Here is a 13,808-nt window from a genome sequence, read left to right on the forward strand (position 1 = left end):
CGTACTTTCACTGAGGCTTTTTTTTCTCTCTCTCCTGCTCCAACTGAGTGCAACTTCACATTGTATTGATTCGGGGTGGGGGGGGGTGGGGGGAGCAGGGGGTCCTGTATTACAACAAGCAGCACAAGTCCCAGGCAAAGGAACTTTGCAGAGTGAAGGAGAGGAGAGGTCGGGTGGAGGGGTGGTGGTGGGGTGGGGGGGGGTTGGGGGGGGGGAATAATACTGAAGGGGAAACAAACCTGAGGAAAATGCCGCAGCTGAACAGCGGTGGAGGGGATGATCTGGGGGCGAACGATGAAATGATCTCCTTTAAGGACGAAGGGGAACAGGAGGAGAAAGCCTCCGAGAACGCTCTCACAGAGAGGGATTTAGCAGACGTGAAGTCATCGTTAGTCAGCGAGTCGGAGACTAACCAGAACGTGAATCCTGCATCCGATCTAGGGGTGAGTGAAAGAGTTTGATCTTTGCTCATGTTAATACATTTTCAGTCTTATTCACGCACGCACACTAATGTGTGGAAGACCGACAGCCCGATCTCATGCAAATCCTTCTTTCACATGATTCCAAACAGGCGATCAGACGCTCACAGGACAATCAAAGAATTTACCAAGACAAATCCAGAGGTCACATCGATGACGGTATGTTGGCTTGTTTGTGTTTTTACTGTTTTGGATGTACCCGCCATGAAAGCAATCCTTATTTCATCCCCCCCCCCCCCCACTCCTTGTTCGCCAGTCGTTTGCAACCAAGTATGCTAAGTGCCAACGAGCTGTTAAAAACTTTCTCCCCCCTTTCCTTGTCTCCTTCAGCTTTGAAGCAGCGTCAAGATGGAGGGACATTCAAGGGGTCAGCCTACTCGGGGTATCCCCACTTTCTGATGCTCCAGGACCCCTACCTGTCTAATGGATCCCTTTCTCCATCTGTAAGTTCTGGGGGTATCTTATGCACATTGCAAGAACCGAACATCCACCCGTCTTATTCTTTCAGACTCATTGTCTTTCGGAAGTGGGAAGGGAGAATTAATGTTCTTGTGGCAGGAAACAAAAGCTCATCAGCTCACTCAGAAGTTAAATTCAAGGTTTGGGTTGTGGGTTTCATGGGGTCTTCTTCTCCCCTCTCCCCCCCCCCCCCCCAGCCCCCTTTGAATTCGCAGAGTGCCCGGTATCTGGGAATTAAACTATAGTTAACACCTTGCTCAGATTCCCGGAGTCTCTCCCAGCTGGAGGTGTCGTTCAACACACTTCACGTCAGTCAAAACAAAATGAAATGCATTGCCTGTGGTTGCCGCCTTGTTCCTGGAGAAGGGTAGTCATCATCACAGCGTTTGTTTTTGCTGCTCTATGGTGTGAGTAAACAAACGCTAGAGGTTTGTCACTGTCAAGTTGTCCACCAGTAGCTTCAGTGTCTGGGTGGATTGAGGGAAGGAAGTGACGATCTCAGCTCGTTCTCGACTCCTCGTAACATTAAAGTTAAAGAAAACTGTCACAATGGTTTCGATTTTCTCAAACGTTTAACAACATTTTAGAGCTGGGTACTGGAACAGGCTGTCGGGGGACTAGCAATAGAATAAACAAAGTATAATTCAGAGAAAACCCCGCTATAGCCTGACAATATTCCTTTGTTTTTAGCTGGAATTTTGAAACATAAATATCACAGTCTGTACCATCAGTCTCCCTTATTTTCATCTTGGTCTTTACTGGGCAAAGAGTAAAACTTGTTCATCGTGTCTGAAAATATAATGATGTTCTTTTCAGTATGTGGTAAGCACTGAGACTTCCCAAAAATTGTTTCCCAATATCTAATCTCAATGGCATTTAATATAGTCCAAAAGTAGAGAACAGTATATTTTTGAAATGATATCCAGCCCCTTTCAAAAAAAGAATCTGCACCCAGTCTACGGTACAGAAAATGTGCACAGAAATCACCTCCACCCAGTTGAGACTATGGTATTAAAATATATTTGCAGTGCCTGAAAAAAAGTTGTATCTCTAAGTAATATCCCACTAAACCTTCTTTAAATCTAGGATTCAGCACTTCCCCAAGTAATGTTCTAAAATTCAATTCCACACAAAAATACTTGGAAACTGGCAAGAATGTCATTTTCTGAAAATAAAACTTTCTTGATAAATAATGTATTTCAAATAAAAACTTATTCTACAACTATGCATGTGTGATCACAAAATTAGACATTATTATGTTGAATTGGAAAGTGGCAGAGAACCCTATCTTAATTTTGCCCACTCTGTCATCAAGCTGATTGAAAAGATTGTGTTGTGTATACACAAGTTTTTTGTTCCATAAACTTGCACAACAAGCAACAGCTGTCAGTCAGTTTTCCTTTTTAATAACAAAAATCTTTGCTTATCTGATATCAGATAAATGTCCTGTTGAGCATTTCCATCCAAAGCTCAAACATCCACAATATGTTGCTGTGATGTGTCTCGTATTGTTGTGCAATGTGGTTTGAGTGGTAGTTTTTTGCTCTCTGCAGTGAAGCCAAATGGAAATCTTTTCAGTAAGCAGATTTGCTTGAGGGCTCTAGGGCTCATGAAGCAATGAGCAGGTGGGGGTTGGGGTGGGAGGAGTGGGGCTGGGGTAGATATGGTATCAAATTAGACACTAGCTTTTTTGTTAGCTTAGGAATACAACACAGGCAGCTATTGGGGAAAAAAAGCATTATTGTTTAATATCTGTTTACAACCTTAGAATTCCTGTGAATTAGGCATTTTCCTCACAAACAAAAAACAGAAGTTGCTGGAAAAGCTCAGCAGGTCTGGCAGCATCTGTGCAGAGAAATCAACGTTAGTGTTTCAAGTCCAGTGACCCTTTCTGATTTATAGCATTCGCAGTTCTCGTTAGTTTTTATAGGCATCTTGCTCATTTCTCATTGACAGACTGGCAGATGTCAGAAATCTCAAAAATGATGTAGATCACTGTCATTGATCCTTTTCATAATCAAACAGTTTAACAGAAAAACTTGACTTCTTTACTTGGCCGAATTGTGTTTTGGTAAACATTTTGATTTGAATAGTGAACTTAAACGCTGGTGACACAAATGTGGGATTTTGTTTTCAGATGAATGTTGAGCTTGATAAAATGAAAGACCTGGGTATTTTTTGTGGGTACAGGCATTTTAATGATGGATGTTTCAGTTGTGTACAATGCATTTAATTCCCTCACACCATCAGATTCATTATTTTTACGAAGGTTGTTTCTGTGAAGCCAGCACAAATTCAACAAAAATGTCTCTAAGATATTAGGTTAAAGGGGAAAAATTATGTTAAAAGATTGTGCAACTTTTTGATCTTTAATGCATTAAGTTCCAAAAATGATTTGTCTTTAGGCTGTGATTATATTGCTGGAGCAGATAGGAAGATCAGTAAGAATGGCACTGTTGTCTGCTAATACCTTGGAAATTTCACCAGACAACGTGGTCATGCCAATCTTTAAATTCTCAAGTCAGATTTGGAAAGAAACCTGACTTTGGATCCAGCTTTCAGTCCCTGCCAAGTTGAATGGAATGAATGCCACCTCAAATATAAACTTCAGGAAAAAACTGAAAGAGTTGGCTATTACAGTTTAGTGCATTGACATGCTGTTATAGTTGAAATTTAAAATTTAAAAATTGCCATCTGAGGTACCCCACAGTTCCTAGAGAATGTTAGCCATTTAAGAGTTAAAAGGAGCTTTGATGGTGATACAGCTTCAATGCATTCTTTAGATAATGGAAGATACCTTATGAAACAGAATGCAAAAGAAACCTCAGCTCATCTATCTGTCCATGAAATATAAAAAACAATTATTCCACGTTTGTGAAAATCCAGGTTGAAAACTTAAGTTATATTGAGTGAATGCGATTGCATTGTACTTCACTTCTGCTGTATGTTTTTACGTACAGTTAGCAATGACAGCACATGCTTAAGTTCATTCACCAATCAACAGTTGCTGTCAGACAACGGAAAGAAAAGCAATGATCACACCCTTGGGTCTTAGGTACTTCCTTCACTACAACGTTTATTCAGTGTTGTTATACTTGAGGTGGAGTGGGTGTGGGGCATGGGTTTGGAGCAGTTAGCTGAATTGTCTAGATGGCTAGTGCGTGGTTCAGGAATAACATGAACAGAATGATTTGGAGATGCTGGTGTTGGACTGGGGTGTACAAAGTTAAAAATCACACAACACCAGGTTATAGTCCAACAGATTTATTTGGAAGCTAGTGCTTCCAAATAAACCTGTTGGACTATAACCTGGTGTTGTGTGATTTTTAATTATCAACAGAATGTACTCAGTTCTACTCTGGCTGAGGCAGACTTGGGTCCTGCTTGCTTCTAATAGTAAGAAGGCAATGTCAGATTGACAATTCTCAAAAGCTGCCAAGAATGAAGCATCTGCAGACAATGAGCTAAGGACCAGCCTTCAGGCATAGTTTGAATGAATGAATACACCGAGGTACACCATCAGCATTTCCCTCCAACAAAAGTTTTAGTCGTTTTGTTTGAGATATGTTAAATCTAATTCTTGATGGACCTGAGCTTCCAGCATTAATAGTTTGGGTGTATTTGTGCAAATTAACACTAACTTGTCAGTATCACGGAATGAATGAGTGATGGAATTGTTCCATTGGTGCAATGGAAGTTGTTTTATTAAATTTAAAGTAAAGGCCTTTTGTTGGTAGAAAGCAGTGAAATACCTGACTTGGGAATGCTCTGTGAAAATGACCATGAAAAATTATTAACACCTCTGTTATTTTCAGCTCTGAGATGTTTTTACCAACCATCTTAATGTCCCTTCATTTTATCCATTAAAGATTTCATAAGTAAATAGTGTTCTTATACAAGTGAGTTGTTAATAATTTGGGATTTTATACCCTACATACATAAGTCTTGTCCTGTGCTTGTCACCTCAGAATGAGGGCAGACAGATCCTAGTCCCTGATGGTTAAATGGTTAGATAGGTCAATTGACAGACAGATAAAATGAGCGCACACACACACACACATACACACACCCCTTCTTGATTCTGTTCAGCACCTGCCAGTAACATGGAAAGCTCATCAAATTGGCCAGGTAGGCAGAGCAAAGTTGGGAACGTGGGTGAAGATTATAACAATTTAGTTTTGTCTGAAATAGGAAAGGTGTATAATCTGTAGATCAACACTGATCACAGTTTTTCAATCCTACCGCAGAACAAGCTGTAATTCAGTAGCAATGGTTAAATTTGAATAACGGAGTTGGATATCACGATAATTCACTTGTAAATTCATTATTTTTCTCTCATTTAGGACAATGCGAAAATATATTTTTTGTAGCTTCAAATGACAAATCCTAAGTTTGACTCTATGGAGGTTATATTTAAAGCATTTGAAATCTCTTGCCCCGAATGACAAAAATTGCCCAACCTCCTCTTATATACAAGACTCCATCAGTCTCCTGCCTCCTATTATTTTACCGCACAATTTAAAGGAGTTTGAAAAATCCAAATTATATTAGAAATATTATTAGACGTAATTTAAATTTAATGCAGTTGTTTAAGATAATTATTTATCATAATCAACACATCAAAATCTTAAACCTTGTCTGTTTTTGAGGGGAAAGGGAACAACCATGAAACAATTTGCATTATATAGCGTATTTAATGGAGAAAACTGTCCCATGGTACCATGGACCTTTGACTAGGCCCAGTCTGCTCAAATTATGATGATAATAATTTTAAAAGCTTTATTTGTTTTGGAAAAAGATCGTAAAACAAGCTTAAGATGTGTAGATTGTGGATTGTTGGAAGGAATCAGGATGTTTGTGAAGCAGCAGTGTGAAATCAATAATATTGCAAATGTCTGTCGGAAGCTCAATTTGGGATTTGAGCCTTATCTCCATAGTAATGGCCAGCTTTGGATGTCTGTTGGGTGTCCAAGCTTGCTGATTTGTCCAGGCTTCCTAAAATTCAACAGCTTGGATAGGAAGATTGTCCATATGTACATCTTGTTGGGAAAGTGAATGGCAAAGTGGATTGGACACTAGCTAGCAGCAGTCTCCGTTGTTAATGTAGAGGCCGTTGTTAATGCAGAGGCGCAAGCAGTGCTGCTCCTGATTCTATAATAACATAATTAGATAACCTTGTACTTTCCTTTAGCTGTCCCTTAAAAGGCCAGTGAATATTCCATGATGGACCTGGGAAAATCTGAGCCAGGGATTTATAATGTAAACTCCATGTGTTTTTTTTTATGTCTGATTTTGTCTCTGGACCTTGGTCACAATATTTATGGAGCCAAATACCCACTTCAGGGATCCTGAGCAAACAAACTGTATCTATAGAGGCTACCAAACTCTGAATCAGAAAACCCTGCCAGATTTTGTTCAGTTGCTCTTTTCTCTGTCATATTCTCCTCAGCTATTAAAACAAAGCCTAGATTTTCTACAGTATATTTATGGCAAAATTACATTGATAATGTGATGATATTTCGAAAATCTTGTGTGACATTTGGGAACTTGGCATCTATTTTGAAAAATGAGCTAAAAGGCACATGATATCACCGATATTTTCCCTCTCCAACTGAGAAGAAGTTTGCCAGTCCTTTTTATAAAGTTGCCGGAGATCAAACTGAATAGAGGATTTGTTCTTCATATGGGGTCTGGGCGTTTTGAGTGTAATTGAGATCTAGTGTTTTCATTTAGCAAAGTAGCCAAGTATCATGGAAATAGTTCGAATGAAAGTACGGACTGCATTAAGTGCCAAACAACGTTAATGATTTAAACACTTTGATCTGCCTGGACTTAACCGAATGTTATAGGAATGAAGATTACTTGGCAGTTCACTGTGGAAAATCCATGTAGTAACCACAAGTCCCATGCTACTTGTGAATATGCTTATCATTCAATTGCTTTACCATATACCCTCCCATGCCTACCCCAACCACCACCATCCCCATCCAACTCACTTAGCATGGGGACAGCAAAACTAAGTGCTGACTGTTTTAAGCTTTTCAAAAGCCTACTGTCTCCACATAGTGCTCTATAAGAGCAAAATGTTGAACAATGTGGAGCTCAAACACAGTTAATAGCCATTCCCTGCAAGGATCCTGTTCCAACATCATCTCCTCAACCCTTCTCCACACCATAAGACATAGGAACAGAATTAGGTCATTTGGCCCATCGAGTCGGCTCCACCGTTTGATCATGGCTGATGTGCTTCTCAATGCCAATATCCTGCCTTTTCCCTGTAACCCTTGATCTCCTTACCAATCAAAAACCTATCTATCTCTGTCTTAAATACACTTAATGATTTGGCCCCCACTACCTTCTGTGGTATGAGTTTTACAGATTCACCGCCCTCTGGCTGAAGGAATCCCTCTCATCTCAGTTCTAAAGGGTCACCCTTCATTCTTAGACTGTGCCCTCAAGTCCTAGTCTCTCTTACTTGTGGAAACATATTCTCCACATCCACTCTATCCAATGGACTCTTAGTATTTTGTGAGTATCAATTAACACCACCACCACCACCACTCCACCTCCCCCCCACCACACACCCACCCCGGTCCTTCTAAACTCAATCAAGTATAGAAGTAGAGTCCTCAACCACTCCTCATATGATAAGCCTTCATCCCTACAAGCCTTCATTCTTGTAAACCTGCTCTGGATTATCCAATCAAGCAGATCCTTCCCAAGATACGGAGCCCAAAACTGCTCATAGTACTCCAAATGTGGTCTGACCAGCAATCTGTACACTTTCAGCAGTACATTTCTGCTGTTGTATTATAGCCCTCTTGAAATAAATGCTAACATTGCATTTGCCTTCCTAACTGCTAACTGAACCTGCGTGTTAATCTTAAGAAATTCCTGAACCAGGACCCCCAAGTCCTTTTGTGCCTCAGATTTCCGAAACCTGTCTCCATTTAGAAAATAGTCTACGCCTCTTTCTTTCCTGCCAAAGTGAATAGCTGCAAATTTATATTCCATCTTCCATTTCTTTGACCACTCGCTTAGCCAGTCAAAGTCCTTCTGCAGTCTCCTAACTTCTTCAACATGACCTGCCCCTCCACCTATCTTTATGGCAGATGCAGCAATGCTTTCACTTCCTTTGGTTAATGTCTAAAATGAATAGTTGTGGTCCTAACATAGATACCTGCAGAACTCCACTACTCACTGGCTGCCATCCAGAAAAAGACTCTTTTATCCCCACTCTCTGCCTTCTGCCAGTCAGCCAATCCTCTATCCATGCCCTACCCCTAACGCTATCGACTCTTTTCTTATTTAGCAGCCTCCGATGTGGCACCTTGTCAAAGGTCTTCTGGACATCCGAATCACATCTATTATCTAACTTGCTGGTCACCCCCTCAAAGATTTTTCTGGTATGACCTTCCCTTAATGAAGCTGTGCTGTCTCAGTCCTGCTTTACTTCCAAGTACTTCACAATATCATCCTTAATAATAGACTCTAAAATCTTACTGGTGACTGACGTTAGGCTAACCAGCCTGAAATTCCCTGCCTTCTTCCTTCCTCTCTTAAACAGGGGTCAGACTTTTCAGACCTTCACTGACTTCAGTGATTCCTGAATGATCACCACCAATGTGTCCACAATCTTCTCAGCTGTCTCCTTCAGAACTCTGGGGCACAGTCGATCTGGTCCGAGTGATTTTTCTACCATCAGACCTTTCAACTTCCCCAGCACCTTCTCCTTCATGATGGCCATTACAGTGACCTCTGTTCCTGACTCTCTTGAAGTTTTAGTATGCTACTGGTTGTCTTCCATAGTGAAAACTGATGCAAAGTACCAATTCAGTTTCTCCACAATTTCTTTGTTCCCCATTACTACTTCGCCCGGCCAAGCATAAAAAGAATGAAGCACGTCTACCTCACATATCTATAGGAGCATGATACAGGAGGTGTTCTCCAGGAAAGTTAACGATTTAATTAAAACAAAGTAGTTTGTTGAATGAACTGTTCAAACTAATGTTCAGGGATGTGTGGGTTAGGTGCATTAGTCAGGTGTAAATGTACAGTAATAAGGTAGAGGAATGGGACTGGGTGCGTTCCTCTTTGGAGGGTCGGTGTCAACTTGTTGAGTCAAATGTTTCCACACTTTAAGGATTCCATGTTCCATGTAGTCAGCAAGAAAGGCGCTGCAATTAACCTTACTGCATTACAATAGTGACTACTTCAAAAATACTTGAGATAAAACACTTAGGATAGTCTGTGATTATAAAAAGCATTATACGCATGGAAGTGTTTTGTTACTTTTAGGATTTGGGGATTTAAGGTGGAACATCAGTCATGGTTTAGTCTTATTAATGTTGTCCAGCCACTGGTCCCAGAGAGAACGCAAGTGTATGCATCGGGAATTAAGTTTTCCATGTTAATTTGCCTATCAATACTCATTGCCTAGGCTCACAAGGAGAATGCCAATTTGAATGAAAAATTGGTGATCTGCCAGGGTCAGTGAGTCTACATCTTCCAGGAATAGTCAGTGCCTTCTTGTACCTTGTGAAATCCTTTTCCACCCATACCAGTGCTTCTATATCCTTTTTTTATGATACTCTAACTAGAAAAGTACACATTAACCTCAGTACAGTCTAAACAAAGTTCAATAAAAATTAGCATACCTTCTCTTCTTTCCAATTGCAATGCTATAGAAACAAACTGAAATGCTTAGCTTGATTTTATTATCCTTATTAACTTGTCACTTCTGATAGAGATTTGTATATTTGTGTTCCCAGATCCCTTTACTGCTGTACTCCATTTAGATTCTAATTTTGTAAGTAATATGCAACCTCCTTATTATTAACACGAGGTAACTGTATTGACCAGGCTTCTGGTGTCATAGGCAAGTTTAGAAATTGTACTTTCATTCCAAATTTTAAATTATTAATTTAAATTACTGAAAAAAATTGTGAGCAACAGTAACCTCAGCATTAACCTTTGTCGAACCGTACTTTGTATCTCTAGCGCACTGAATCCTTGACCCCTCTTCAAAGGATTCAATGTGAACAGTCAACCAAGACCTTGGCTTTTGAAATTCATGCTGACTATATAGCATTGCATTTTTGATTTATAAATGTTCTACTATTGGAATTTAATTAGCTTTCCTAATTGATGTAAAGGTGACTGGACTATACTCTCTTGGATATGTTTAAGCTTCCTTCTTAAATATTGGCATAATGTCAGCTATCTGTCTTAGTCTTTTGGGCATTACATGTTTTCCTAATTAATTATTATACATCTATAATATTGTGTCTGCTCTGTCTTCTGTAGATTCTTTTATTATGTGTGAATACAATCCATTTGGACCAGGAGTCTTATTCTGTTTAAGTACTTCATTTAATACTTCTGTGATTTCTACATTAAATGTAATTATGTTATTTCCTATCTTATCTTCTCATCTCATGTCTGATTAATATTTTTGTCATTTTTCAATTGATGTCTGTGATTTATCCTATCCAATTTACAGTGGCCCATTCCATTTCTGACTTTATTTATTAATATGTCTCTGGAATATTTTACTATTTGATTTTGTGTCCCTAATAATTTTACAGTTTCTCTTTGCCTTCTTAACTGTTTTTTGTCTTCTTTTCTAATATCCAAGCCATCGTTCACAAAGGTCAATGGGCACCTTACTGCACTAGAGAAAGACAGTTGACTTGAAATAGTTTCAGGAACACAAATGTTCCTGAAGCACAGGCGCAAGGCGAAGGAGCACAGCTGCTACAGGAATTGGAATAGGACTTTAAGAAACATTCCTCATCACACTCTATACACCTAGCTGAACAGAAAAAAAAATCCACAATATCTTAGTATTCTCCCTTGTAATGCTCCTTTTTGCTGTCCATATACTTAATTCATACCTTGGGCCCAACACTCAAGTTTTCCCTTGGGTCATTATTCATCCACATTATTCACCCCCCCATAAGTACTTAGGTTATACCTGCATGTTAGTGGATATACTCTTTCTGGTCTGTTGAACACCTTTTGAAATGTTGCCCGTTGTTGTTTTTCATCATTGGCTGCCAATATTGTGCTCCATTTTGTTTTTTCGAGTTCTATTTCAGCTTCTCAAAATGGGCTTTTCTCGAAAGTATTCCCATGAAATGTGTTAATAGAGTCATAGAGATGTACAGCATGGAAACAAACCCTTCGGTAATCTTGTATCTTGCTCAATTAATATCTTAAAGTATGTTATGTTATGGTCACTATTGCTGAGATTTTCATATACATTCCTTCACATGTCTATTCTGGTTCACTACCCATTATTAGATTCAGTAGTGAATATTTCCTTGATGAACCTCTTATCTATTTACAATGTGTGAACTCTATTCCCTTATTCCCATTACATATCTCTTCTGGCCAATGACTTTTAAAATTTCACCATAATTATTACTTTATGTATTTTCAGTCATGTCCCTAATTTATTAGCTTATTTTTCTTTCTGTGTCACTTCGTCTATTAAATGGTTTTTAGAGAATCCATATTTTATCCTTTGTCTGTACTCACAAGGATTCTAGGCCTGTGCTATTAATGGCTGCCTCATCTTTGTCTATTGCCAATATTTTCAGCATCACTTAAAGCTTTCAGTTTCCTGGAAGGGAAAAATCTCATATATTAACACTAAAGAAAGGTCCTTACTTGATGTGTCCTTCTTTAGAGAACAGAGCAAAAGAAAATATTATTATAATATATGTGAAGTCCAAACAACAAAACTCTTTGGTGCAAGATCTGGCTATAATATTTATTCCAGAGAAATGAACGGAACCACTCTGTCTGAACTGAAGCCAGGTACTATGTGAATGAATCTACTAATCATTTTCGAATGGTTTGACTTGATTTACTGATAAAATATTGAATGGGAGGTTGCAATAAAAAAGGGTTTGGGATGAAATGTCTACATTATTTAAATATTAAGAACTATGAACTAGATTGTTTCTAATATTATGTTTGATATTGAAACATGATGGGGGAGAAATTGATCCTAGCATATTTTGGCAAAAAAGCAGACATAATTTCCAGACACAATCTTGACTGTACAAAGTTATCAGCACCTTTGAATATCCTGATCAGGAGTTTATTGCCTAGCTATAGATCTTGAGCCAAACTGTGCAAACATTGGATCTAGCAGCTCAGAGAATATAGACATAGAAAGATAGAAAGTAGGAAGAGAAGTGGGCCATCAGCTCTTCAAGCCAGCTCTGCCATTCATAATCATCATGTTTGATCATCCAACATAATAACCTGTTGTTGTTTTTTCCCTATATCCATTGATCCCTTTAGCCTCAAGCACTAGCGTCATAGAGATGTACAACAAGGAAACAGATCCTTCAGCCCAACACGTCCATGCTGACTGCATATCCGAAGTTAATCTAGTCCCATTTGCCAGCATTTGGTCCCTATCCCTCTAAACCCTTCCTGTTCATGTACCCATTCAGTTGCCTTTTAAATCTTATAATTGTACCAGCTCCACCAATTCCTCTGGCAGCTCATTCCATACATGTACCACCCTCTGCATGAAAAAGTTGCCCTTTAGGTCCCTTTTGAATCGTTCTCCACTCTAACTTTGGACTCCCCTACCCTGGGGAAAGATCTTGGCCATTCACCCCATCCATATCCCTCATGATTTTCTAAACTTCCATAAGGTCACCTCTCAGCTTCAACGCTCCAGGGAAGATAACCCCAGCCTGTTCAAACTCTCCAAACATGGCAACATCTTTGTAAATCTTCTCTGAGCCCTTTCAAGTTTCACAACATCCTCTCTACTGCTGGAAGACCAGAACTGAATGCAGTATTCCTAATCAATGTCATTAACAGCCACAACATGACCTCTCAACTCCACACTCAGCAAACTGAACAATAAAGACAAACATACAAAAAGCCTTCTTCACTATCTTTTCTGCCTGTGACTCCACTTTCAAAGAATTATGCACGTGCACTCCAAGGTCTCTTTGTTTAGGAACACTCCCCAGGGCATTACTATTAAGTGTATAAGTCCTGCCCTGATTTGCCTTTCCAAAATGCAAACGTTTGATCGTGCAACTCAGATAAACCTAGAAACATGGAACAGAATTAGGCCATTTAGCCTTTTAATCCTGCTCTCCCATTCAATATAATCATCTTTGATCATCTAACACAATAACCCATTGTTTCTTTTTTACCATATCCGTTGATTCTAAATTGATCCACTACATTCAACTTGTACTAGGTACTGGCCGCAGTTGCTTTTTACGGTATCAAATTCCACAGGCTCATCACTGTCTGGGTGAAGAAATTAAGAACATAGGAACAGGAGTAGGCCATTCTTCCTGATGAAGGGCTTTTGCCCGAAACGTTGATTTCACTGCTCGTTGGATGCTGCCTGAACTGCTGTGCTCTTCCAGCACCACTAATCCAGTATTCTGCCTCTTGTGCCTGTTCCACCATTCAGTAAGATCTGTGACCTAACTATATATGCCCACCATGGGGCCATATCCCTTGATACCATTGTTTAATAAAAAAAAATCTATCTCAGATTTAAATTTAACAATTGTATTAGCACTGACAGCCATTTGAGGAAGAGAGTTCCAAACCTCCATTCCTCTTCGCACGTAAAAATGCTTTCTAACATCTCTCCTAGCACTAAATTCTTAGACAATGCTCTTGGTTCTAGAATCTCCAATCTTTACCTACCCTGTCTTTACCTGTTAATGTCCTGAAGACATTAGTTATATCACTTCTTAACATTCTAAATTTTGGAGAATAAAGGCCTAACTTGCCTAATCTGTCCTCAGAACATGACCCCTGAAGTCCAGGTATCAATCCTTATAAACCTGTAATGAACTCTCTCCAAAGCTA

At 39.3% G+C, this 13,808-nt stretch overlaps 1 protein-coding gene across 12 annotated transcripts in view; it reads left to right on the forward strand.

The window, feature by feature from the left end:
- Positions 1-233: 233 nt before the first annotated feature.
- Positions 234-13,808, forward strand: part of LOC140492018 (transcription factor 7-like 2) — a 240,016-nt gene continuing 226,441 nt past the window's right edge. For all 12 annotated transcript variants that reach the window (XM_072590626.1, XM_072590627.1, XM_072590628.1 and 9 more), the window contains exons 1-3: positions 234-443; positions 572-638; positions 810-922. In XM_072590626.1, coding sequence (XP_072446727.1) covers positions 249-443; positions 572-638; positions 810-922 — 375 coding nt within the window. In that variant the 5' untranslated portion in view covers positions 234-248. The remainder of the gene's footprint in view (positions 444-571; positions 639-809; positions 923-13,808) is intronic.

Source organism: Chiloscyllium punctatum, chromosome 20 (genome assembly GCF_047496795.1).
Source record: "Chiloscyllium punctatum isolate Juve2018m chromosome 20, sChiPun1.3, whole genome shotgun sequence".
Taxonomy (NCBI): domain Eukaryota; kingdom Metazoa; phylum Chordata; class Chondrichthyes; order Orectolobiformes; family Hemiscylliidae; genus Chiloscyllium; species Chiloscyllium punctatum.